Source organism: Macrotis lagotis, chromosome 3, assembly GCF_037893015.1.
Source record: "Macrotis lagotis isolate mMagLag1 chromosome 3, bilby.v1.9.chrom.fasta, whole genome shotgun sequence".
Lineage (NCBI taxonomy): Eukaryota > Metazoa > Chordata > Mammalia > Peramelemorphia > Peramelidae > Macrotis > Macrotis lagotis.
The window spans coordinates 299,612,944-299,638,227 of record NC_133660.1 but is presented as its reverse complement, the minus strand read 5'-3'; the positions used below and the strand labels follow the sequence as shown (position 1 = coordinate 299,638,227).

At 32.1% G+C, this 25,284-nt stretch overlaps 1 protein-coding gene and 1 pseudogene across 1 annotated transcript; both read left to right on the top strand.

The window, feature by feature from the left end:
• Positions 1–1,209: 1,209 nt before the first annotated feature.
• On the top strand, positions 1,210–2,141 carry LOC141519624 (olfactory receptor 5D13-like; annotated as a pseudogene).
• Positions 2,142–12,861: 10,720 nt separating this feature from the next.
• Positions 12,862–13,794, top strand: LOC141519623 (olfactory receptor 5D13-like). Its single transcript, XM_074231810.1, has one exon. It carries the CDS (start codon positions 12,862–12,864, stop codon positions 13,792–13,794), a length of 933 nt encoding a protein of 310 aa, XP_074087911.1.
• Positions 13,795–25,284: the final 11,490 nt, after the last annotated feature.

The window sequence follows — 25,284 nt, the reverse complement described above, 5'->3', positions numbered from 1 at the left end:
GAGTTGAAAAGTATTGAAATGGAAGAATATATATTGGAGGATAAAAGAATTTATTTCTGTAGTATGATTTAACTACTTTCTTTTTATTTACTCAAACATTTATCTTTATGGAGTAGATAATTAATGAGTTCTCAGATTCATATGTATTTAAGGAATATATCCCAAATGAATAGATACATATGTAACTGGTCAGAGGAAGTTTTTTTTCTTTATTCTCTACAGCTTGGAACTACATGGAATATTTGGCAAAGTCAGAAATGGAAGTTCTGAAGTTTATAGGAAGTGTTTCCTATAAGCCCTGCCCAAGATGAGAAAGCACATAATATTTTATTAAGAAAAGGAAAAAAATGTAATAAAGACAAATATATACAAAAATAAGTGGAGGTATAAGGCAAATTTAAGTCTGAATTGGAATGTGTAAGAATTTAGAAAAATATGTTAAATAATGATATAGAGTTATACAAGTAGGAGACTGCAGGTACAATGTGTATAAACTAGAGGAAATGAGAAGCAATCAATATTAAGAGTATAAAATGATTTCATTTTATTTCTCTTTGGTAGTAAACATTAGAACAAAGCTTAATTCTTTGTATTTTCTCCATTTAAAATGTTCAGCACTTGCATAGTGTCCTCACTTGCATCATTTACTATAATAAATGACTATAATGCTCAGAATTATGAAAGTTCCTGTCACTTGCCCCTAATTCTACATGTCCCACCAATCATTTCTGTTTTGGGGTCCTCTGCTTGGGGACTGGCCTGTCTCATGTGCTATAAATTAGATGACTCCATCTTATTTCCTTTTTTCATCATCCATCCCTTATGAATTTCTCACAAAACTTGATTTAATTTGAGCTTTCAACAATAATTTTACATTATTAAAGTTTTTGTAGACCTCCCATTTCTTTGATTTAATTAGATTTCTTTGGGAAATCAAATTTCCTGACATAGATAGCCTCCTGACTTACTATAACTTGGAGTCTTAGTGAGTTATTTGGATCACTGAGAAGCTAAGTTATTCCAAAGTCCTGTTAGTATATTTCAAAGCTAACATAAGAATGTTGGATTATTTGATTCCATAGTTGTCCTTCAATTACTGGAAAAACTTGGCTTTCAGAGAGAAAATGTTTAATTTCTTTAAATTATTTTTAACTTATCATCATTTATTGCTTTTCAGGATTTACTTTCAAATTACTTTCACCATTAGCAATGATGATCTCTGCCAGAAATCAGAGCGCTGCAGTCATATTCATTCTCTTGGGATTCTCTGATTACCCAGAATTTCAGATTCTTCTCTTTCTGGTTTTTTTGGTCATCTATGTGAGCACTGTCATAGGGAATCTTGGAATGATTACAATCATTGTTATGAACCGCAAATTACATACTCCGATGTATTTTTTTCTTAAACACTTGTCCTTTGTGGATTTCTGTTACTCTACTTCTGTTACACCAAAGTTGTTAGAAACCTTAGTTGCAGAAGACAGAACAATGTCTATTTCTACTTGCATCACACAATTCTTCTTTTTTGCTAACTCTGCTTTGAAAGAAACATGTATGTTGGCAATGATGGCATATGATCGCTTTGTGGCCATTTGTCATCCTCTTTTATATATGGTTATCATGTCTCAGAAACGGTGTGCCCTCCTGGTCACTGTAGCATACTCTTGGGGCTTACTTTTTTCTCTGCTCTATACTTACTCTCTACTTATATTATCTTTTTGTGACAAAAAAATCATTCATAATTTTTTCTGCGACTATTCTGGCATGCTTGATGCCTCTTGCTCTGATAAACACTTTAGTGAGCTGATACTTTTTACAGTTGCAAATTTTAATATGATGAGCACATTGGTGGTCATATTCACTTCTTATATTTTTATTTTTATAACTGTCATAAAATGCATTCAGCCAGAGCATGGTATAAGGCCTTCTCCACCTGTGCATCTCACCTGGCCGCTGTTGGAATTTTCTATGGAACAGTTCTTTTTCTCTACTGTATCCCCAATACTAAAAACTCTGGGCTCACCATCACAGTTGGCTCTGTTTTCTATTCAGTGGTTATTCCCATGTTGAATCCCCTAATATATGGTCTAAGGAACAATGATGTAAAGAAAACATTCAGGAAGCTAATGGAAAAAATATGATTTCTCATTAAATTATCATCCTCATCCTCCTCCTCCTCATCACCATCATTATCAACAGGAAAACAATAGCAGCAACTACAACAGCATATGCCACTTAAATACTGTCACAATTGATGCGTTCATTCCTTTAAATACAAGTTAACAAACTCAGTATCTCTTATATTCACACTTACCTATTGTTCTGACTTTTAACTGTTTCATAAGTTTCTGACATATTCTGAAAATATTAGATTTCCCTCTTTCTTGAAATGTGCTACTTCTTCACTTCTGCCTTAGTGTAATTATAGCTTTACTTTTTAAAAAAATCAGTAAAATTACCACCTTCCAAACTTGAGATATTTTCTAATAGCTTTCTTTTAATGCTGTGTATTAATCACACAAACATAGATTGTGTATCCAGATATGTACACATAATTAAGTCTATATAGTACAGATTCATAAATTACATACATAATATACATAAATATAAAAACAGATATATGCATATTTGCATATATGTCCATTCACATTCAGAGATGTGTAGATGTGCTCAGAAATATTGTTTCTCCTCTAGTTATAATTATATAGGAACTGTAAGATATCTCTATTGATGACTGCAAAGAGTTAAAGAAAACTAATTTTTCTTTGATATAATAATTTTATTAAGACAAGGTTTATGATTTAAACATTTGAGAAACATGATTTCAGGGTAATTTTATCACTTAATTCATAAATCCAAAAGGTTATTAATAAAAGGACAGTCAGTTAGCTATCTCTCTCAGATCAAACCTCCATTAGCTGTGATGGGGCCACAATTTATGTGCTCTTCAAAGAAGATGTGTTCCTATGGGTGGGATTCAATTTGGAAGGTTTAGCACTCTCAGATATGGGGCATGACTTACTTGAAAAAGAGATATAAGCTCCCATATTATTCTGTCTTCTGCAACTAAGTTTTCTAACAACTTTGGTGTAACAGAAGTAGAGTAACAGAAATCCACAGGATCACAGAGTACTTAGCAGTAACTACATTAAGGATTCATAGGGTTTGGAATATAATATTGTGGAAGGGAAAAGAGATCAGAATTCAACCAAGAGTCAACTACCCAACAAAACTTAACATCTTCTTCCAGAGGAAAAGATGAACTTTCAATGAACCATGGGAATTTCAACTGTTCCTGTTGAAACAACCAGAGCTGAACAGAAAGTTTGATCTTAAAATATAGGACTCAGGTGAAGCAGGGTAAAATATGAGGGACTTAATGATGATGAACTACATGTATTCCTGTATAGAAAAATGATACTGATAATACTCATATTAAATGTCTCATTTAATAGAGCAGGTAGGAGCTTTTAAAGATGAAGCACAAGAGAGAGCTGAATTTGAATATATAATATATTGTAAAAATGGAATTGGCTAAAAGGGAAATGTAATGAGAAAAAGAGAAAAGAAAGGTGCAATAGGCTAGGATATTTCATCTAATAAGGTTTTTTATTATTGCAATGAGCTATTGCAATGATATGAAAAGGGGGAAGGCGAAGGGGAAGGAGGAAACCTTTACTCTCATCAGAGGTGGCTAGGAAAAGAAACAGCATATGTACTCAATGGGGTATAGACATCTAAAGTAAAAAGGAGAAAAGGGGGACAGGGGGAGGGAGGGTGAGCGATGGAGGAGAGGAGTAGACTGTGTGGGAGATAGGTCAGATATACCACATTTTCTTTTTTATTTCTTGCAAGGGGCTGGGATGGAATGGCCTGTCCAGGCCAGGTGTTTTCTGGGTCTAAGGGGTGGTATGTAGGCTCGGGGCCTCTTGGCCCCAAGGTCGGTGATCAGTCTGTTTCACCACTCAGCTTCCCTACAGCACATTTAAGAGGAGGGACAGAGTGAAAGGACAGAGGAAATATAGTATATGGCAGTGGGGATGGATGAATGGGAGGAGTTGCGATCAACAATTGGCAACACTGGAAAAATATGGAAGTAGCTTTTGTGATGAAATTATTATAAAGAATGTGATCCACCCATGACAGAGCTGGAGGTGCTGGAACACATACTGAGGCAGATTTTTTTATTTTTTTATTTTTAGTTTTTTTTTTCTTTCTTTTACTTTATTGCTCATGAGGGTCTATAGTGTTTTGGATGAGAGGGTATTATGTTTACCCTTAAAAATATTTCACTAATGTATTAAAAATCATTTGAACAAAAATAAAAAATAAATATATAGTAGAATGTTGAAAACCTTAAAAAAATAAATGATGGCTAAACATAAAAAAGAAAAAAATAGGGTTTGAGTTTAAATTGATTATTATATAAGGATGCTTATGGCTTTTGAGAATTGTAAAAAATTGTAATTGTAAAAAAATATTCTTTGACAAAGGATGGGGATACAAGGCATGTTTAAAATAAGAAATGAAAAGAAGATTAAATTATCCTCTAATGCTCTAATCTAGAGGATAAATACCATCACATGATGAGGAAGAAAGAACCAATTATAATAAAAGGGGAAAAGGTAGGGTGTGAGCACTGGAGTAAATCTTACTCTAAACAGATTTGGCTCAAAGACACAATAATATACATTCCCAAATGGGTTTAGACATTCATCCTACCCTACAGGTTAGTAAAAGGGAATGTGAAGGAAAGGAAAATGTGAGGCTGATAAAAGGAAAGGGACAAATAAGAGCAAATGTAAAATAAAAATTAAAGTTTAAAAAAAGCAATGTAAAAGTAGAATGGCAGAAAAAAAGGAAAGAGGACAGCTAAAAGGAGAACAGATGAGAACTACAATAGTTAGAACCAAAACTTGCTTAGGAGTAGAGATGTAACAATTACAAGCAAAACTTTAGTGAGGAGGGGCAAGGAGAAAGAAGAGAGAACAGTACAAAAAGGTGGAAAATAAGATGGAGGGTAATACAGAATAGTAATCTTAACTCTAAACGTGAATGGTATGAACTCTTCCATAAAATGGAAGGAAAGGTTATAGTAGATTGACCAACAGAATCCAACAATATGTTGTTCACAAGAAACACATTTGAAGCAGAGAGATATACATTGTGTAAAGGAAAAAGTCTGGAGAATATATAAACTTCTGCTGAAGTTAAAAAAAAACAGGGGTATCATACCCTGATCTCAGACAAAGTAAAAGCAAAGAAAAAATAGATCTAATGAAAGTGGAAGGAGAAAGACATTGTAAAGCTAAGGCTAATAGACATATTTGTGAAATTTTCTGAAATACTCCCTATAATTATTTGACGAGTTGCTGAACAAGCTATGTCATATGAATGTTATATTAATTTGTAAGAAAGTATGAGTGGTTTCACTTCATAAAGCCTGCAAAGATTTGAATGAACTAATGCTGAGTGAATTGGGTATAACAAAAAGAACAGTGTACACATTAACAGCAGCATAGTGAGATGATCAAGTATAATGGAAGCAATTTCTCTCAGAGTTCACTGATTAGGGATACTCCTGTGAAACCTGTTAAGTAAAATGTCATTCACAGCCAGAGAAAAAACTGTGGATTCTGAATGTAGAGCAAAGAATACCATATTCACTTTTTAAAATTCTTTTATGTTTTTTGTTTCCTCCTCAGGGTTTTCCGCAATTATTTCTCATTTCTAATTCTTCTTTTATCACATGACTACTATGGAAATATGTTTAAAATGATTTTACATATACAACCTATATCATTACTTGCTTCCTTGGGTAGGGGAGAAGGAAGGTAGGGTGGTATGTAAATGTAGAACTCAAAAGCTAACAAAAGGATGAATGTTGAAATTTATCTTTACATGTAATTGAAAGATGAATTTTAAAAAAAGAATCAACTACCCTGCAAAACTGATCATATTCTTTCAGGGAAAAAGATGGACATTCAGTGAAATATTTGACTCTCAAAATTTTCTGGTGAAAAGACCAGCCCAGAACAGAAAATTAGATCTTCAACTAAAAGACTTCAAAGATGCATAAAAATAAGCAGGAAAAGGGAAAAAATGTTATACAATAAGATGAAGTTGTTTATATGTCTGCATCTTTAGATGTCTCTTAGAGAGAGGGTGTGGGCAGAATTTGAAGTGATGGTATAAAAATTAATGAAGGTATAAAATAAGATTGGAAAAGAAGAATGGAGGAGATAAAAGAGTAAAATTACATCACATGAATAAGCACAAAGTAGCTATTACATTACGGGGAAAGAAAACTGACAATTGTTTAAGTCAGATTTGGCTTAAAGAGAAAAATAAATACACTCAGCTGTATTCAGAAATTTATCTTAGCCACAGTGAACTAGGAGGTGAGAGGGGAAAAAATAAGGATGAGATGGTAAAAGGAAAGGAAGGAATGATAAAAGAGAAAAGAGAGGAAGAAAAGCAGAAGGCAGAAGAAGAAAAGGGAGGGGGACTAAATGAAGGGAGGGCAAATTGAATGGAGTGATCAAAAGTAAAACATTGGTGAGAAGAAGTAGGGAGTAAAAGACAGATAATGCATATGGAGAAAAGTCGGATGGAGGGTAATACAGAGATAGCAATTAGAATTGTGAATGTGAAAGGGAGAAATTCTCCCATAAAAGAGAAGTTGATAGGGTAGACTAAAAATCAGGATCCTATAATATCTAACTAGATGTAAACAAGAAAGAAGTTAAGTAGGTGAATAGCACCTTAGAAAAGATAGATATGAAAGACTGTTGGAGAAAACTGAATGCGAATGGAAAGGAATATATATATATTAAATATATTAATATATATTATATATATATATATATTCTCAGAAGAGTGCATAGTATATACACAAAAATAGATCATATATTAGGACATTATAGATCTTATAATCAAAAGCATTATCAGAATGCAATAAAAATCATGCTTAGATGAGTCATATGATAATAGTCTTAAAATTAAGTCAAAACTAAATAATCTAATTTTAAAAATAATGGGCCAAACAAGAAATCATAGAAAAAATCAGGAATTTGATTCATGAAAATTTTAAGAATGAGAAAAAATTGCCAATACTTGTAGGATGCAACCAAAGAATTCTTTAGGGTAAACTTTATATTTTTAAATACTTACATGCACAAAAAAGATAAAGGAGAGATCAATGAATCAGAGATGCAACTAAAAGAGTCAGAAAAAATTAAAAATGTCCAATTAAATAACAAATTAGAATTTCTGAAAATCAAATGAGACATTAATAGAATTGAAATTAAGAAAAATATTGAACAAATAAATGAGTAAAAGTTGACTTTATAGAAAAACAAAAAAATTGACAAAACTCTGGTTAATTTTATTACCAAAAAACCCCAAATTACCAGAATTACAACTTAAATTGTTTAATTCACCACCAATAAGGAGGAAATTAAACTAATAATTTGAAGCTATTTTGTTCAACTGTGTGACATAAATGTGACAAGTTAAATGATTTAGGTGAATAACTACAATAATACAAATTACCTATATTAACAGAAGAAATAAAATATTAAATAAACATGTTTCATAAAAAAGAAATTTAACAGACTATCAATGAACTCCCTAAGAAAAAATTCTCTATATTCAAATGAATTCAAAGTGGAATTCTACCAAAGATTTGGAGAACAAATAATTTCAGTATTTTTTAAACTATTGGAAAAATAGTTAAAGGAAGAATTATACCAAATTTCTTCTATGATACTGATATAGAACAGATTCCTAAACTAGGAAGAGCCAAAACAGATAAAGAAAATAATAGTCTAATTTGCCTCTTGAATATCAAAGCAAAAATTTTCAATAAATTATTATAAAGTGGTTACAGCAATTTATCACTACATTAGAATTTTTACTAGTTATACAAGAATGGATCAATATTAGGAAAACAGTCAGGATAATTGACCATATCAATAGTACAACTAACAGAAATCATATGATCATTTCAATAGGTACTGAAAAAGGTTTTGACAAAATACAGCACCCATTCATATGAAAAACATTAAAGAGCATAATAAGAAATGGAGTTTTCCTATAAATTATGAGTAGTATCTATGTAAAATATCAACAAGATTATAATCTTGTTAGGATAAGCTAGAAGCCTTCTCAGGAAAATCAAGCATGAAACATGCGTGCTCATTAGCACCACTATTATTCAATTTTGCATTAGAAATGTTGGCTTCAGCAATGAGGGAAGAAAAAGAAATTGAAGCAATTAGCATAGGTAATGAGCACTTTTTACAGATTAGATGATGGTAAAAAGAGAATCTTTGATAATTAATTGAAAACTGTTTGAAATAATTAATTTTAGCAGTTTCAGGATATAAAAGTAATTCACATATATCTTCAGCTTTTCACATAATGCCAACCATGTCTGGCTGGAAGAAATAAAAAGAGAAATTTTGTTTAGAATATCTGAATGGATACTCTATATCCATTTAGAGTATTAGCACATAAGCTATTTGGGAATTTACCTATGAAGGCAAACCCAGAAACTATTTGAACACAATTACAAAATATTTTTCTCACAAATAAAGTCAGATCTAAACAATTGGAAAACTGTTTTTGTTCCTGGATAGATGGCATTAATATAATAAAAATGACAAGTCTACCTTTTCCAACTGATAAATGGCCAAAATCTATGAACAAGTAGTTTTCAGATGAAGAAATTAAAGCTAGCCATAGTGATTTGAAAAAATGCTCCAAATAATTATTGATTAGAAAAATGCAAATTATAACAGCTCTGAGGTAGCACTTCACACCTATCAGGTTGACTGCAGTGACCAAAAGGGATAAAGACAGTAGTGGATAAAACAGTGGCCCTGGAGTCAGGTGGACCTGAGTTCAAATCTGACCTCAGACCTTTAATAATTGTCTAGCTCTGTGACTGTGTTCAAGTCACTTAAGCCCATTGTCTTAAATAAAATAAATAAAATCAGTAAAAAAGGGTAAATGATCAATTTTAGAGAAAATGTGAGAAAACTGTGACACTGTTGGGGGAGTTCTAAACTGAGTCAACCACTCTGTAGATCAATGTGGAATTATGTCCAAAAGAAATATAAAGCCATGAATACCTTTGAAATGGCAATACTACTACCATGTCTATAGCCCAAAAGAAATGAAAAAATAAAAGAAAATAAAAGAAAAGCCTGGAAAGACTTGCAATAACTGATACAAAATTAATAGTATAGTGAATAAAGTGACAATAATATTTTGAGATGAAAAACTGTGAATGACTTAGTTATTATCTGTAAGGTAATAATACAAGACAACTCTGAAGAGCTTAGAATAAAAAATACTATCTATTCCCAGAGAAAGAAATGATGGTGTCTGAATGCAAATTGAAATATCATTTTTTGGTTTTGTTTTGTTCAATGATTCTTCTGTTGAATTTTGAGGGGACTGCAGTTGGTAGTCTGTTTTCTTTCACAATATGGCTATTAAGAAAATGTTTTGCATGACTACACATTTATGATTCTTTCTCGAATTGCTTGTCTTCTCAATGAAGGGTGGTGGGAAGAAGAAATGGATAGAATATGGAAATCATTATTTTTAAAATAAACATTAAAATTATCTTTACATGTAAGTGGGGAAAAATAAAATATGAAATGAAGTAAACCAGAGAAGATTTAGTCCACAATAAGGGAAAGAAAACTTCTATATATTAAACTCAACTTGTTATCCTGTTTTAGAAATCCTGTATATGGGATTCTTATGCTATAAAGCATAAGAAGCATCCAACTCCACTGAGGGGCAATTATTGAGGTAGGTGATTATTTGCAATAGTTATTTGAAAAAGAATTGTCTCCTGCTGATTCATCTTTGGAGAATTCCTCATTAATATTAGTAAAAGAGAATATGACTAGTAGCAAATAAGATAAATAAGAAATAAACTTCAGACAGTAACTTTCCCCAATGATTTCAAGAAAATACCATTCCCTAAAGGTTGGATTTCCTCTGATTACTTCTTTGAACCCTAGCTCGGCAAGGACATTAAACACTGACATCTCTTTTACAATGTTTGTTTGTAGTAAATAGATAGAAGTAAAACTAACAGAAACCATCCCATTCTCAGGTTACTGGTACAGTAGAAACATGTGTCTCTCACTCTTAAGTTTTATTAAGAAAGGGAGAGACATTAAATGGCTTGTTGAAGTCAATTTAGAAAAAAAATTTTCACGAAATATAAATATCCGCTACTTGCTTAATTCTGTTTCTGATTTAGTTTGGGAGAAGGTAGCATTTTCTGCTAACGGTCATGTTTCATACATCATCCAAACTCAACATTCACTGCTCCAGAATATAGGGGAAAAATTCATCCTTAATTTGGTGATTTCAGTAGATGTTATTAGAAATTCCTTCTATTTCCTTTACAGGAACAAATTGGTACCAAATAATTTCTTCAAATTCCCGATCTGTAAGCATCTGCCAGGCAAAAAAGGTAGGTGCCACTTTCACTATCACCATTGCACATTTAGTGAATTGTTATTATTTTGAGAGTATTGTGCTAAGTCCCCAGGGTGATAGGAAGTACCAGCCTTCAAACTCATAGTCTTTGTGGGAAGAGAGGAGAGATACATAAAAAAAAAAACAAATATAGATGTCAGATATCAAATCCTAAATATCCATGGATTTTTATAAATTACCTGGGTAATTGGTTTTAAGAGATGGGAAATCATTAAGGATAACTCCTCAGAGAACAATTCTGAAGGAGTCAAACTACAATAGACTGAAAGAAATGAGGCATACAGAGTGAAATTATGTCAGGAATGTGCATTTTTTAAATGAAAAACAGGAAGGAAGTAATGTTATATTTCAGGAAATTATGATTAGGTTACTTTGACTGAAATCATAGCTAGATTTATGAAAATATATAGATAGGTTTGTAGAAGTTGGTACTGTTCAAATTAAAATAGGAATTGAATGTAAGGAAAGTGAGTTGAATATTGTCTTGAGGTTTCAAGATAGTCAGATAAAGAGGTTAAACAAGATAATTCCAAAGTCTATTCTTCCATCAAATCCCAAATCATTGCATCAGTACCACCAGATTCTGAGGAAGATTATTCTAATGTTCCACATGAACTTTCTTCTGCACCTTGTTCAGATTATTCTAGAAAGAGTGAAAGCCCCAAGTCTCATTTCTCCCATCATGCTAAAATTTGTATTAAGACTATTTCTACATAAGTCAAGGCTGAAAAGTTAATGCAAAAGTAGTAGAAAATAGATTCTCTCTGGGCTCTCTCTCTCTCTCTCTCTCTCTCTCTCTCTCTCTCTCTCTCTCTCTCTCTCTCTTTGTCTCTCTCTCTCTCTCTCTCTCTCTCTCTCTCTCTCTCTCTCTCTCTCTCTCTCTCTCTCTCTCTATTTCCCACCTTGATATTGCCACTGTTCAACATGATAGATAGAGGAAGATTTTTGAGTAAAAATATTATATTAGAAATCATACATTTTACAGCATTTACAAAGACAAAAAGAAAAGGACCCAAATGGAAGATTCCATTGGAGAATAAGACATTTTTCTGTAGTGTAATTTTTGTATATACTGTACTTTTTCACTTACTAACCATTAGCTTTTATTGAGATGATTGAGTTCTGATTTAGAAGTGCATTTAAGAAATATGCTCAGAATGAACAGATAGATAGATAGATAGATAGATAGATAGATAGATAGATAGATAGATAGATTATTTTCTTTATTCTTTATGGTTTGGGATAGTATAGAATATTTATGAAAGTCATAAATGCAAATTCTGAAGTTTATATGAAGTGTTTCCTGTGGACCCCACTCCATGCTGAGAAAGCATATAACATCTCACTAATAGGAAGGTAAAAACAAACAAACAAACAAAAAAACAAACATGTACAAAAATTATTCTAAAAGAAAGAAAAAGGAGAGTCTAAATAAGAATATGTAGGATTTTGGTAAATAAAATAAATGATTATTTAGAGATATACAGGTTTAAGGATACAGGTATGATAGAGAATCTGTGAAAAGAAGAAAAATTAAAAGATTAGAACAATAAAGAAAATAAAGAAATAATAAAGATTAGAATATAAAACTATTTTATTTTATTCCTCTATAGAAAAAGATGTTAGGGGGAAAATAAAAAATTTCTTTGGATTTCATTCATTTAGAATTTTTAACATTTGAACAGTGTTCCTATGTTGTATGACAATAATGTTAAGAAACAGGATAGATTCTGTCACCCTAACTCTAGACTCCACTCAGTACTCAACCATCTCCTTTGCTTTAGTCCCTTATCCTCTACTCTGACTTCTTCTTGCCACATCTCATTTTCTTTTCTATGAATTAAATGAGTCCATCTTACCCCTCCTTTTCATTCTTCCTGAAAAAATTACTCAGTAAACTTGAATTTAATTGAGTTTTCAATAAATATTCATTTCTTGAGAGAATTAAAATCTTTATTTTTGTGTTGACCTCCAAATTATTTGATATAAAAATATTTCAATATGAAATAAACTTTTCTAAATTTGATAGGCACCTGACCTACTGTAACTTGAATGTATTGAGTTGCCTGGGTCACTGAATCATTAAGTGATTGTTCCAAGTTAACAAGTGAGAATATGTCAAAGGTAAGATAAGAATCTGCAACTTTCTGATTTAAAGGTTGAGTTTTTATTCATGAATAAACAGTCTTTCTTAAAAAAATAAATTCCTTTAAATTACTTGTTTACTTGTCATCATTAATTTAAACCTCCCTCTGTCTCATTGCCTATATCCTTTTGATTTTACTGTTCTGTTCTTCAGGATTTACATTCAAACTCCTTTCAATGTTAGCCATGATGATCTCCAACAGAAATCAGAGTGCAGCAGTCATATTCATTCTCTTGGGATTTTCTGACTACCCAGACTTTCACATTTTTCTCTTTCTTGTTTTCTTGATCATCTATGTAATGACTGTGGTTGGAAACCTTGGAATGATTGCAATCATCATTAAGAACCCTAAATTACATACTCCAATGTATTTTTTCCTTAAACACTTGTCATTTGTGGATTTTTGTTACTCTACTACTGTTACACCAAAGCTGTTAGAAAACTTAGTTGCAGAACACAGAACAATGTCTTTCTCTAATTGTATCACACAGTTCTTCTTTTTTGCTGACTCTGGTTTGACTGAGACCTTCATGTTGGCAGTGATGGCATATGACCGCTTTGTGGCTATTTGTAATCCCCTTTTATATACGGTTATCATGTCTAAGAAACGTTGTGCCTTGTTAGTGACTACAGCATACTCCTGGGGTTTACTGTTCACTCTGATCTACACTTACTCTCTCCTTATATTGTCTTTTTGTGGGACTAATGTCATTAATAATTTTATCTGTGACTATTCTGGCATACTTTTTGCCTCTTGCTCTGATAGACATTTTGGTGAGCTGATACTTTTTATAGTTGCAAATTTTAACATGTTGAGTACACTGGTGGTCATATTTACTTCTTATGTTTTTATTTTTATAACTGTGATGAAGATGCATTCAGCTAGGGCATGGCATAAGGCCTTCTCCACATGTGCCTCTCACCTGGCAGCTGTTGGAATCTTTTATGGAACCGTACTTTTCCTCTACTGTATACCCAATAGTAAAAGCTCTAACTTTGCCTTCACAGTTGGCTCTGTTGTCTATTCAGTAGTTATTCCCATGCTGAACCCCCTAATATATAGCCTGAGGAACAGTGATGTAAAGGAAGAACTCAGGAAGTTAATCAAAAAACTATGATTTCTCAGTAATTTATCATCATCATCATCATCATCATCATCATCATCATCCACATCACTACCACGATTATCAATAGGAATCCCAACAAAAGCAGCAATAAATAAACAATATATATGGCTTAAATATTGTTATAATTCATAATTCTGTTTCCCTAAATTAAAATAAATATATGAAGTAGATCTTAGTTGTTTAGATTTTTAGTAACTTCATATGTTTCACATTGATTTGAATCTATTCCTAAGAGAAAAAAGAATGTGAAAACTGAAAAATTAGTATATACCCAAATCCCCTTAATCTTTACTTGACCTGCCTCCCACCACCATAAAGTTTTTCTCTTTAAAATAATAGGAAAAATAAAATCAGATTATTACTTTGCTATAGTAGATTATCTTGGTTTCTCTGGTTGCCTTCAAATCTTCCTAACCTATATGGAGAAATTGGGGAATGTCTTAGAATTGCATTAAAAATAAAATACTGAAAAGTGACCATTGATGAAAATGGAGGAGAACAATGATCATGGAAAGAGAGAGAGACATATGCATATATATATATATATATATATTGAAAATATTGCATATATTCCTCTTTTTGAAATGTACTACTTCATCACCTCTGGGGTTTTTGTACTTTTAATATTCTTTTCAAAGATCACTGAGATATTTTCTAATATCCTTCTTCTCAATGTTGTATATTCATCTTAAATACATGTAATAGGCTGATATATGTGTGCATGCATGTCTGTAAATATAACACTCATATCATAAATGTTTATATATATAATACAGATACAAATACATATATACATATATCCATCCATTCTGGATGAAAAAGTAGAAAAAAGGAAAAATTTTCAGCCGAAATAAAATAATTATTTATTATAGGTGAGGGAAATTTTCATTTCTCAATAAAAGGGGGACCAAGAAGTAATGTTTTAAGAAAGTTATTTTTGATTAAGTATATTAGTTTCCAAACCTCAATTTAATATTTAAACTAATAGTATTCCCTGATTAAAAATAAAGCAATATGACAATAAAAAACTTCTAATTCTTTTTTAAATGTATTTTCATTAAAATATTTATATCATTTAAAATTTTTAATTTATATAACTAACACAATATTTATTCTATCTGAATTTATTTTCAAGTTGTTATTAGGGTAAATTAAATTTATTCTTTTCTTGAAGATAAAAATTAAAATGATAATGTTTATTCAACAAGTTTTCAGATGCCTATGAACAAATAACAAAAAAAAAAACCCAAAACTGTCTGATTTTGTCTAAAGTTCAACATTCCATGAACATTATCTAATTCTCTGGTTTAATGATGGAGATGAAAAAGAAGATAGATTAATGCCATAAATGACATCCTTCATTTCCCCATTTTGTCTTACTTCTCTGATGCCTATTTTGTCATTAAAAAATAAATAAAGTATCAAATTGTACACCCTAACAGCAACATGGGGGTGATGATCAACCTTGATAGACTAACTCATTCTATCAGTTCAACAACCAGGGACAATTTTGGACTATCTGCAATGGAGAATACTATCTGTACCCAGAGAAAGAATTGTGGAATTTGAACAAAGACCAAAGACTTCTACCTTCAATTTAGGAAAAAAAAACTGTTATTTTATTACATAATTTTGCAATCTCTTACACTTTATTTTTCTTCCTTAAGGATATGATTTCTCTCTTATCACATTCAACTGAGATCAATGTGTACCATGGAAACAATTTAAATACTAACAGAATGCCTTCTGTTGGGGGCTAGGGGGAGGAAATCAAGAAGGGGGGGAAATTGTAAAATTCAAAATAAATAAAATCTTTCTAAAAATTAAAATTAAAATTAAAGCATCACTCATATCTGGCTTTTACATTATAATTATTTTCATGTTACATAATATTTCAGATTAGGTGCATAATATATTGATGTAAATTACTAGGGTAATCTACAATAGAATTAACCCAAAGACCAAAGCTTAAGGAGAAAAATTGGATTATCTGCAAAAACTGTTCTGAAAACTTGAAATTAATATCATAGATATTATATAGAGTATGAAATAGTTTAGCAGACAGATGTATGGATGAGGGACAAATGTAGGACCAAACAAAATGTAGAGAGCACAGCAAAATATAAATTAGGACAATTTTGATTAAATAATAGCAAAAAAGATTTTCCTTCCTATTGGAAAAAGAATATTTATAACACATTTTCTGGTGGCAAGAAATTGGAATTTGAGGAGATAGTCATCAGTTGAGGAATGACTGAACAAGTTGTAACATGTGGTGGAGCAGAAATACTCTACTGCTATAAGAAATGATGAGCAGGATGTTCTCAGTAAAACCTCAAAAGACTTAGGATAAGAAGATATAATGTGAAATATAATGTATACAAAGTAACAAAATTATTATTCCATGATCCCATGTGAATGACTTAGGTATTCTCAACAGTGCTGTGACACAAGAGAACTACGAAGGACTTATAACAAGGTATATGGACCGACCTCAGAGAAAGAGCTGATGTCTGAATACAGATTAAAATATATTTTTTCCTTTTTTTAATTGAAGATTTTATTTATTTATTTTGAGTTTTCACAATTTTCCCCCCAATCTTACTTCCTTCCCCCACCCCCCACAGAAAGCAATTTGTCAGTCTTTACCTTGTTTTCATGTTGTACATAGATCCAAATTGAGTGTGATGGGAGAGAAATCAAATCCTTAAGGAAGAAACAAAAAGTATAAGAGATCATAAGATCAGACAATTAGATATCAGGATTTTTTTTTCTAAATTAAAGGGAATAGTCCTCGAACTTTGTTCAAACTCCACAGTTGTTTATCTGTATACAGATGGTATTCTACATCGCAGACAGCACCAAATTGTCCCTGGTTGTTGCACTGATGTAATGAGCAAGTTCATCAGGGTTGATCATCACCCCCATGTTGCTGTGAAAATTGTCTTTGCATATCCTTTGACCATTTGTCAACTGGGGAATGGCTTTTTTTTTTTACATATGACTCAGTTCTCTGTATATTTTAGAAATGAGTCCTTTGTCAGAAACATTAGTTGTAAAGATTGTTTCCCAGTTTATTACATTTCTTTTGATCTTTGTTACAGTTGTTTTATCTGTGCAAAAGTATTTTAATTTAATGTAATTGAAATCATCTAGCTTGTTTTTAGTGATGTTCTCCATCGCTTCCTTAGACATAAACTGCTTCCCTTTCCATAGATCTGACAGGTAAACTAGTCCTTGATCTTCTAATTTGTTTATAGTATTTTTTTATGTCTAAATCCTGTATCCATTTGAATCTTAATTTGGTAAAGGGTGTGAGATGTTGATCTAATCTAAGTTTCTTCCATACTAACTTCCAATTTTCCCAGCAGTTTTTATCCAAGAGAGAGTTTTTATCCCAATAGCTGGACTCTTTGGGTTTATCAAACGGTAGATTATTATAATCATTTCCTGTTATTGCACCTAGTCTATTCCACTGGTCCGCCACTCTATTTCTTAGCCAATAGCAGAGAGTTTTGATGACTAATGCTTTATAATATAATTTTAGATTGGTAATTCTCTTGCTTTGATTTATCAATGTATTGAGAGGTCTTATATGAAACTATGGTAAAAACCTTAAACGTGACACAAAAAGGGGTAGGTTGTTACAGGATTATCATTTTTCTCCTTTTTAGAAGACCAGGAGAGGATACAAATATTTGAAAGATTAAAATATGACAAATTAAATGACATAAATTAAAATATATGAAATGCAAACTATGTTACACTGCATTGCAGTAGAAATATGAAAATTAAGGGAAAATATCCTCAGAAGATGAGTTTTGGTTCAGGGGAGTAAAAAGTGCCTTATGGAACAAGTTTAAAGTTGTATACTCAATGACCTATGAAGAGGAGAGAAAGATATAGATGGACAGAAACTATATATATGGCGATATTTTGAAATGCTAGAGACTAGCCTAGAAAAATAAACAGGGTTATTGTTGTATTGAAAATGAAATTGAAATTATTTACTCTTTGTTTCTCATGAAACATTTCTAATTTTCTCCAAAAGAAAACATAGTGAGCACTGAATCAAAGTTTTGTAGTCATGTTCATACTCAGGATTATCTGATTATACAGAGCAACAGGTGCCTCTGTACTTTTCTTCATCTTCTATGCTAGCACTGCTGTGGGGAATGTGGGCATTATTGTGATCATCAAGATCATTTTTAAACTCCACACACCCATGTACTTTTTCCTCAATCATTTGTCCCTTGTGGGTTTCTGTTATTCCACTGTAATTACACCAAAATTACTAGAAAACGTAGTTGTGGAAGACAGAAAGATCTCCCTCAAGTTTTGCATCACAGTTTTTCTTTGGTGCCATCATTGTGATAACTGAGATGGTCACGTTAGCTGTAGGCCAATGACCATTTTGTTGCTATATGTTATCCTTTGCTCTGTACAATTTCCATGTCCCCCCAAAACTCTGTGCCCTATTAGTGACTGTAGCATATTCATGGGGCATAATTGTTTCTGCTATTCTCATCTCCTCTGGTCTTGTATTGTCTTTTTGTGAGATAAAAGTCATTGATAACTTTTCATGTGACTATTCCATCTTCCTCTCTGCTTCCTGCTCTGATAATCACTTCTGTGTGATAATGATTTATATCATTGCAAATATCAATGCATTTTGCACCCTCATCATTATCCTTTCCTCCTATTGTTTTATTTTTGTCTCTATCATCAAAATGCATTCATCAGGTGGGAGATATAATGCTTTCTCCACTTGTGCTTCCCACTTGACAGCTGTTACCATCCTCTATGGGACCCTCCTCTTTCGTTATTGTATTCCCAATTCTAAAAACACAGAACTATTGGTCAAAGTAGGATCTGTTTTATGTGCTGTAGTGATTCCTATGCTAAATCCCTTAATATGCAGCCTAAGAAACAATGATGTGAAGAAAACCCTTCAGAAAATTAATGGATCTCAAAATCCTTTATCAATACGGTTATTTATATGAATTCTATGACTACTAACTAAACTGGAATTTTGTTGATATTTATTTAACTCAGTTCTACTCATTTACTCCTATCTCTGGTACTTACATCTCCAGTGAGAAAGGTAGCCAGAAGAGTCTTAAGTAAATGAAGAAAGAGTGTTTGAAATGAGATACATCACTGCCAGAAAATCATTACAATGCCATTGAAAAAGTAGCATCTTAGAACTTTTCATCAAAATTCCTTGATAATTTATTCTAAAAAATTAAAATCTACTGATTCAATAAGAGTGAATTTTCTTTTTTTCAATTTTGAATTTCATCTATTCATACAGAAGATAGAATAAAGAAAGCAAGGTGTAAGTTCAATGAGCAAGTGACTTTTGGATGCCTGCCAGAAACAAACATCTTTATGAGTGATAATGTCTAGTGTTAGAAGACAACAAGAATCGCCAAGTCCTGGAGTAACTCTGTCCACTAATAGAATTATTATCATAAAGCCAAATTTCTTCTGACAAAGTGCTTGGTACAGTTCTCGTAACATAGTAAAGCCTTAATAAATGCTGATTGTTAGATTCATTTGCACTGTGGAGACAAAGTTTCCTGACTTGTTTTCTTTCAATATGAAGAACTTGGAAATTGATTTCTAAAATACCTTTTTGTCAAAATTCATTTTTTCTTAATAGAAAATAAACAATTACTCCAGTTTCAAGTTATGTTGAAGTTGCTAATAAAAAAATACTTTACAATAATGAACATTCCTGCTTCACTGAGACATAACAGTAGCTAACAAAATGTAGAATTTAACTTCATTTGCTTAAAGGTCTTACAAAGCATACAATTACAAATCCCTTTTGTTAAGCACAGGAAAAATAGGATGAACAAGATGGGAGAGGGAGAGAGACAGACAGACAGAAAGACAGAGAGACACACCAGAGAGAGAGAGAGAGAGAGAGAGAGAGAGAGAGAGAGAGAGAGAGAGAGAAAGAGAGAGACAGAGTCAAAGACAGAGACAGAGACGGAGGCCAAGAGACAGAGAGACAGAGACAGACAGAGACAGAGACAGAGAGAGACAAATGAATCAGGCCTTTCAAGATCTCCTATCACTTTTAGTTAGAGGTTAGAATGTTTTGTAAAAGTACCATGGTTTCTGAGCTCTCAACTGCATCCCATGTGACTTGGTTGAAAACGTTTAGGTCTTTGTATGTGAAGACCCAGACCTAAGTTTTTCAGGAGTGAAGTTCTTTAGACAATTGGAGGGGGCTGGGGGGTAGGATATGCACCACTCCTTCACCCTAAGATCACAATGAAGAATGCAAGAAAGAATGCCAGATTCTTCCAGAATGAATTTCACACACAAATCTTGACTGACTCAGGGGTATAGGGGCATGGAAACTTACTTATTACACACTACAGTGGTTTAAAATTAATAGGTAAAGAAGTTCAGAAATTAAGCAGTAATAGAGTTAGGGTAATAATATTCTGAAATAATGCTGAAATGTCAGAGAAGATTATCTTCTAAGTGAAGGCAAATAAAATCACTCTCTCTGAATCTCTCTTTCGGTCTCTGACTGTCTCTCTCTTTTTTTTTAAATGAATTTACCTGTGTCTTCACAGTATCCGCGTCTCTATTTCACAAGATTATTTATGAAAACATTTCGTTATGAGAGAACACTGAGTATGGTCTGCTTGTAGTAAAGGAATTATCTTTTTCTGTACACACCCATGTACTTTTTCCTCAGTCATTTGTCCCTTGTGTATTTCTGTTATCCCACGAATAATCATACATCACTAACATCCGAAGGGGACAGCTTAGTAATGAAGTGAATAGAACACTAGTGGTGGAATCAGAGCCTATGCGGTCCACCCAGAGAAAACAAAATGTTGTCCAGGTAAAATGCAGCCAGCTAAAGGCTCAGGTGAAAAGTTTATTCAAGTATTATCAGAACTAAGGGAGAGAGAAATCATTGAGAGAATAACCTAGTAAGAAAAAGGTATAAGGGCATGAGAATTTATTCGGGGAATGCCACACCTCCAAAGGAAGAAGAGCAATTTCATTTTCCTTACGGCTTATCCTCTCATGGATCTTTCTCTCACTCCCTTTGCTTTTACTAAGCTAAGCAATAACTGAACAAACCTTTTTTTGCTTCTAAAATTTCTTCTGGACCAGGTTGAGTCAGGAGTACCTGAGTTTAAATCTGGCCTCAGACACTTAATAATTACCTAGTTGTGTGGCCTTGGGCAAGCAACTTAACCCCATTTGCCTTGCAAAAAAAAAACCTAAAAAAAAAGAGAGACTGAAAGTAAGAAGCCTATAGAACTATTGTATAATACCAAGAGTTGGTTTTATGAAAAAAAAAACAACAAAAACCTTGAAAAACCTCTGGCTAATTTGATTAAAAAAAGAAAGAAGAAAACCAAATTGCAAGTATCATAAATGAAAAAGGTGAATCCACTACCAATGAGGAAGAAATTAAAGAAATAATTCGGAATTAATTTTTCCCACATCTATGTAATTATATTTCACAATCAAAGTGAAATGGATGAATATTTATAAAAGTATAAATTGTCCAGGTTAAAGGAAGAAGAAATTATATAAATAATCTATATACCTAAATAACCATATATTAGAAAAAACAAAATCACCAAGTCATTATTGGACTCCTTAAGAAAAAATCTCCAGGATCAGATGGATTCACAAGTGAATTCTATCACACATATAGGGGAAAATTCATTCTAATTCTATATAAACTCTTCAGAAAAACATGTGAAGATGGAAATTTGCCTAATTCTTCCTATGAAATCAATATTTTGCTGTTACCTAAATCAGAAAGTATTAAACCAGAGAAAGGAAAGTATAGACCTATCTCCCTGATGAATAGAGATGTAAAAATCTTAAATAAAATCTTACCAAAATGATTACAAGTTATCACTTGAATGATACATTATGCCCAAGTAGGATTTATCTCAGAAATGCAGGGTTGGTTCAATATTAGGAAAACTGCTAGTATAATTAATTTTATCAATAGCAAAACTATCAGAAATCATATGATTAGGGGGAGCTAGGTGGTATAGTAGATAATAAATAAATACTTATTATAAAATCTATATAAATTAAAAGAATTGAAAATTAGTGATCTGCCTAAGTTACAAGTAAAGTAAATAGTGAGAAAACTTTGTCTTCCATACCTTAGTCTGGTCATTTAGTAATAAGTCAAAATCTGATCAAAACTTACTGAGTATGTCAGCAAAATAACATTATGGGGATTACTAGGAACCATTAGGAAAAAATCCCTGTTTTGAAGACAGGATTTTAGATTAGCCAAGCACCTTCTCTTCCATCAAGCCTTTAGGGAATCTATTGGAAATAAACTTCCTTTGAATTCACCTTGCTCTAATTCTGAATGTCTCAAAAGTACATTTCACACAATGTTTATTATAGGAATCGATGTTGCTGCATTATCTCCCTCCTAGAGGAGAGTTCTGTGAAGTCAGTGATCAGGCAGGAAACCCTGAATTCAACTCTTTCCTCTGACATTAATTGTAGGAATCTGAGCAATTTGTCTGAAATCTGTCTGCAAAATGGGAATGATTACAGTAGCAATTTGGCTTTATCTATGGCTAAATATGTATGTATATACATATATATATATATATACACATATATCCTTATGTATATCATATAGCTATATCTGTATGTAACTAAGTATATATATATATATATTTACTATATATCTATATATAATTTCTTATACATATATGTGATTAAAGGAGAATAAGAACTAACATTAATGGGAGAATCAAGGAATGTTTCTATAGCAGGTGTGATTTTAAGGCAAAAATAAAGGAGGAAATCACTCTTCATCTTTTTATGCTGTATTGAGTATTCAGGAAATTTGTGTGCAGGATATCTGTGCTATAGAGCTCCTTCCAACTCCACTGAGGGACAATTACTGAATTAGGTAATTATTTACAATATTGTAAAATGAAATTTTCTCTGGTTGTTTCATCTTGGGAGACCTCTTCATTAATATTAGCAAAATAGATTTTAACCAGTAGAAAATGACATAAATTGAAAATAAACTTCTAATGATAACTATCCCCTAAGGGAAGAATTTCCACTGATTACTTGTTTGAACCTTAGACTGATAAGGTCAATTAGACTTTAGGATTTCCTTCACAATGTTTGTAGAGATAGAAATAAAACTAAAACCATTCTTCTGGGAATCAATTTATTAGAATTGTAGGAAAATATATCTTTCGATCTACATTTTGTTGTTAAAGGGAGACACATTTAGTTTCTTGCTGTAAACAGTCCAAAAAGTTTTTAAGTTTACATTTTCATAGACTATGTGAATGTTTTATTATCTTAATTTGATTCTGATCAAATTTGGGATAAGAAAGTATTTTCTAATAATGATCACTGTTTGCCACCACTCCTAAGGTCATTATTCATTTCTCCATGAATGCTAGAAACAACCATCTATAATCTGTTGATTTCAGTAGATGTGCCTAGAAAATTCCTTCTTTTTACTTTTCAGAAATATGAATTGTAGAGAGATACACAAAAAATTCATTTTTTTTGAGAGACCACATGCTAAATGTTCATAGTTCTTATAGCTAATCTTTTTAGTTTGTTTTAAGACAAAGTGTAGTGATTACGCCTAATTATTAAAGAACACTTGTGCAAGTGGTGTACTAGGTCAGACCTTGATGGAAACTGGGCAAGAAGAGTGAAGGCATTTCAGGCAGGGAAAATTGAGTGTGTAAAAGAAGGAAGGAAGAAATAGATGTTGCACTTCAGGGCATTATGATCAGTGTGCTTTGGTTGAAACAATAACTTCATTTAGAAAAACATTATGGAGATAAGTTTATACAAGTAGTTACTGTCCAGATTAAAGTAAGATTCGAATGTCACAGGGTTAACTATTGTTTTAAGCTTTCCTGATAGTCTGGTAAAAAGACTGATCCAGATAATATAAAAGATTTTTCTTTCATTAAACCTCAGAGTAGGTAGCAGGGACTCAAGTTTCTGAGTCAGAATATTCTGTTTCTTCACCAAACTTCTTTTTTTTTCCATTTCCACTCAAATTATTCTAGTAAGGGAAATTTCTGGGTCTCTCTTATTTCTCCCCAACTTGTGAAAATTTGTACAATATTTTTTCGTATACAAGTCAATATTTAAATAATATAAAATAGATTTTCTTCTGGGTAATGCATATTTCTCTCACCTCCTCTGTTTCTCTGTCTGTCTCTTTGTCTCTGTCTCTCTGTCTTTCTGTTTATCTCTCTGTCTGCCTGCCTGCCCTGTCTGTCTGTTTCTCTCTCTCTCTCTCTCTCTCTCTCTCTCTCTCTCTCTCTCTCTCTCTCTCTCTCTTTCTTAAACTCCTGGACATTGACATTGTCCAACAAAATAGAAAGGGGAAGGTTTTTTTGTCCATGAGAATTAAATCAGAATTAAGAAGCTTTTTAATCGCAAAGGAAAAGGGGAAAAGTGTTAGAAAGGATTCAAATGGAAGATTAAAGTGGAAACTAATTGACTGTATTTCTGGAGTGTGATTATCTAGTTACTTTTTCCCACATCTTCAATGTCTTAATATAACAGATGATTAATTAATTCTCAGAATATACTCAAAATTGAAAAAAAAACAAATATTGCAATATATAACTTAATCAGAATGGGTTATTTTCTTTATTTTATATAACTTTAAATATAAAATACTTTTGAAACTCAGGAATTCAAGATCTCATTTATTTGAAGTGTATCCTATGGGTCCCATCCGAAGATGAGAAATCACAGACCTACTCACTAAGAGGAAAAACCAAACAAAAAAAAATGTTTAAAAATTGGAGAATGAAGAGAAATTAAAGTCTTATAATGGATATATCAGAGGGAAATGATGATATAGTTATAAAAGCAGAAGATTGCAGGTAGGAGGCTTTAGGCTATATAAAAAATGAAAAATAAGAAAGTTTATAGTACAAGATTATTTTGATTTATTCCTCTGTGGAATTAGATACTAGGAAAAACAAACAAGTTTAATTCTTTGGAATTTTTGTACTCAGAACTTTCAACATTTGGACAGCACTCCTATTGCATTATTTACTGTGCTATATGACTATCATGATCAGAAAAATGATAGATCCTGTCACTTACTCCTAACTCAACCCCCCAACTCAGGAATGAACAGCTTTCTCTCATCCCCTTTCTTCTCCATAGTCTCTTCATCTCTCCTCTTATTTTGTCTACTTTCCTTTCTCTCATTTCTTCTATATTTTGAATTTATCAAATTTCTACTTTTTCTCATCTATGCTGTATGAATTCCTCCCCAAAATATAATCTTAATTTTCAATAAATACTAATTTCAAAAGTGAACTATTTTATTTTTGTTTAAGGCTCCTATTTCTTTGTAAGAAATAGATATTATTGTGAAATCAGAACTTCAAAAGTGAATTGACCTATGATCTATTATAACTTGGAGCATCAATGAGTTGCTTGGGC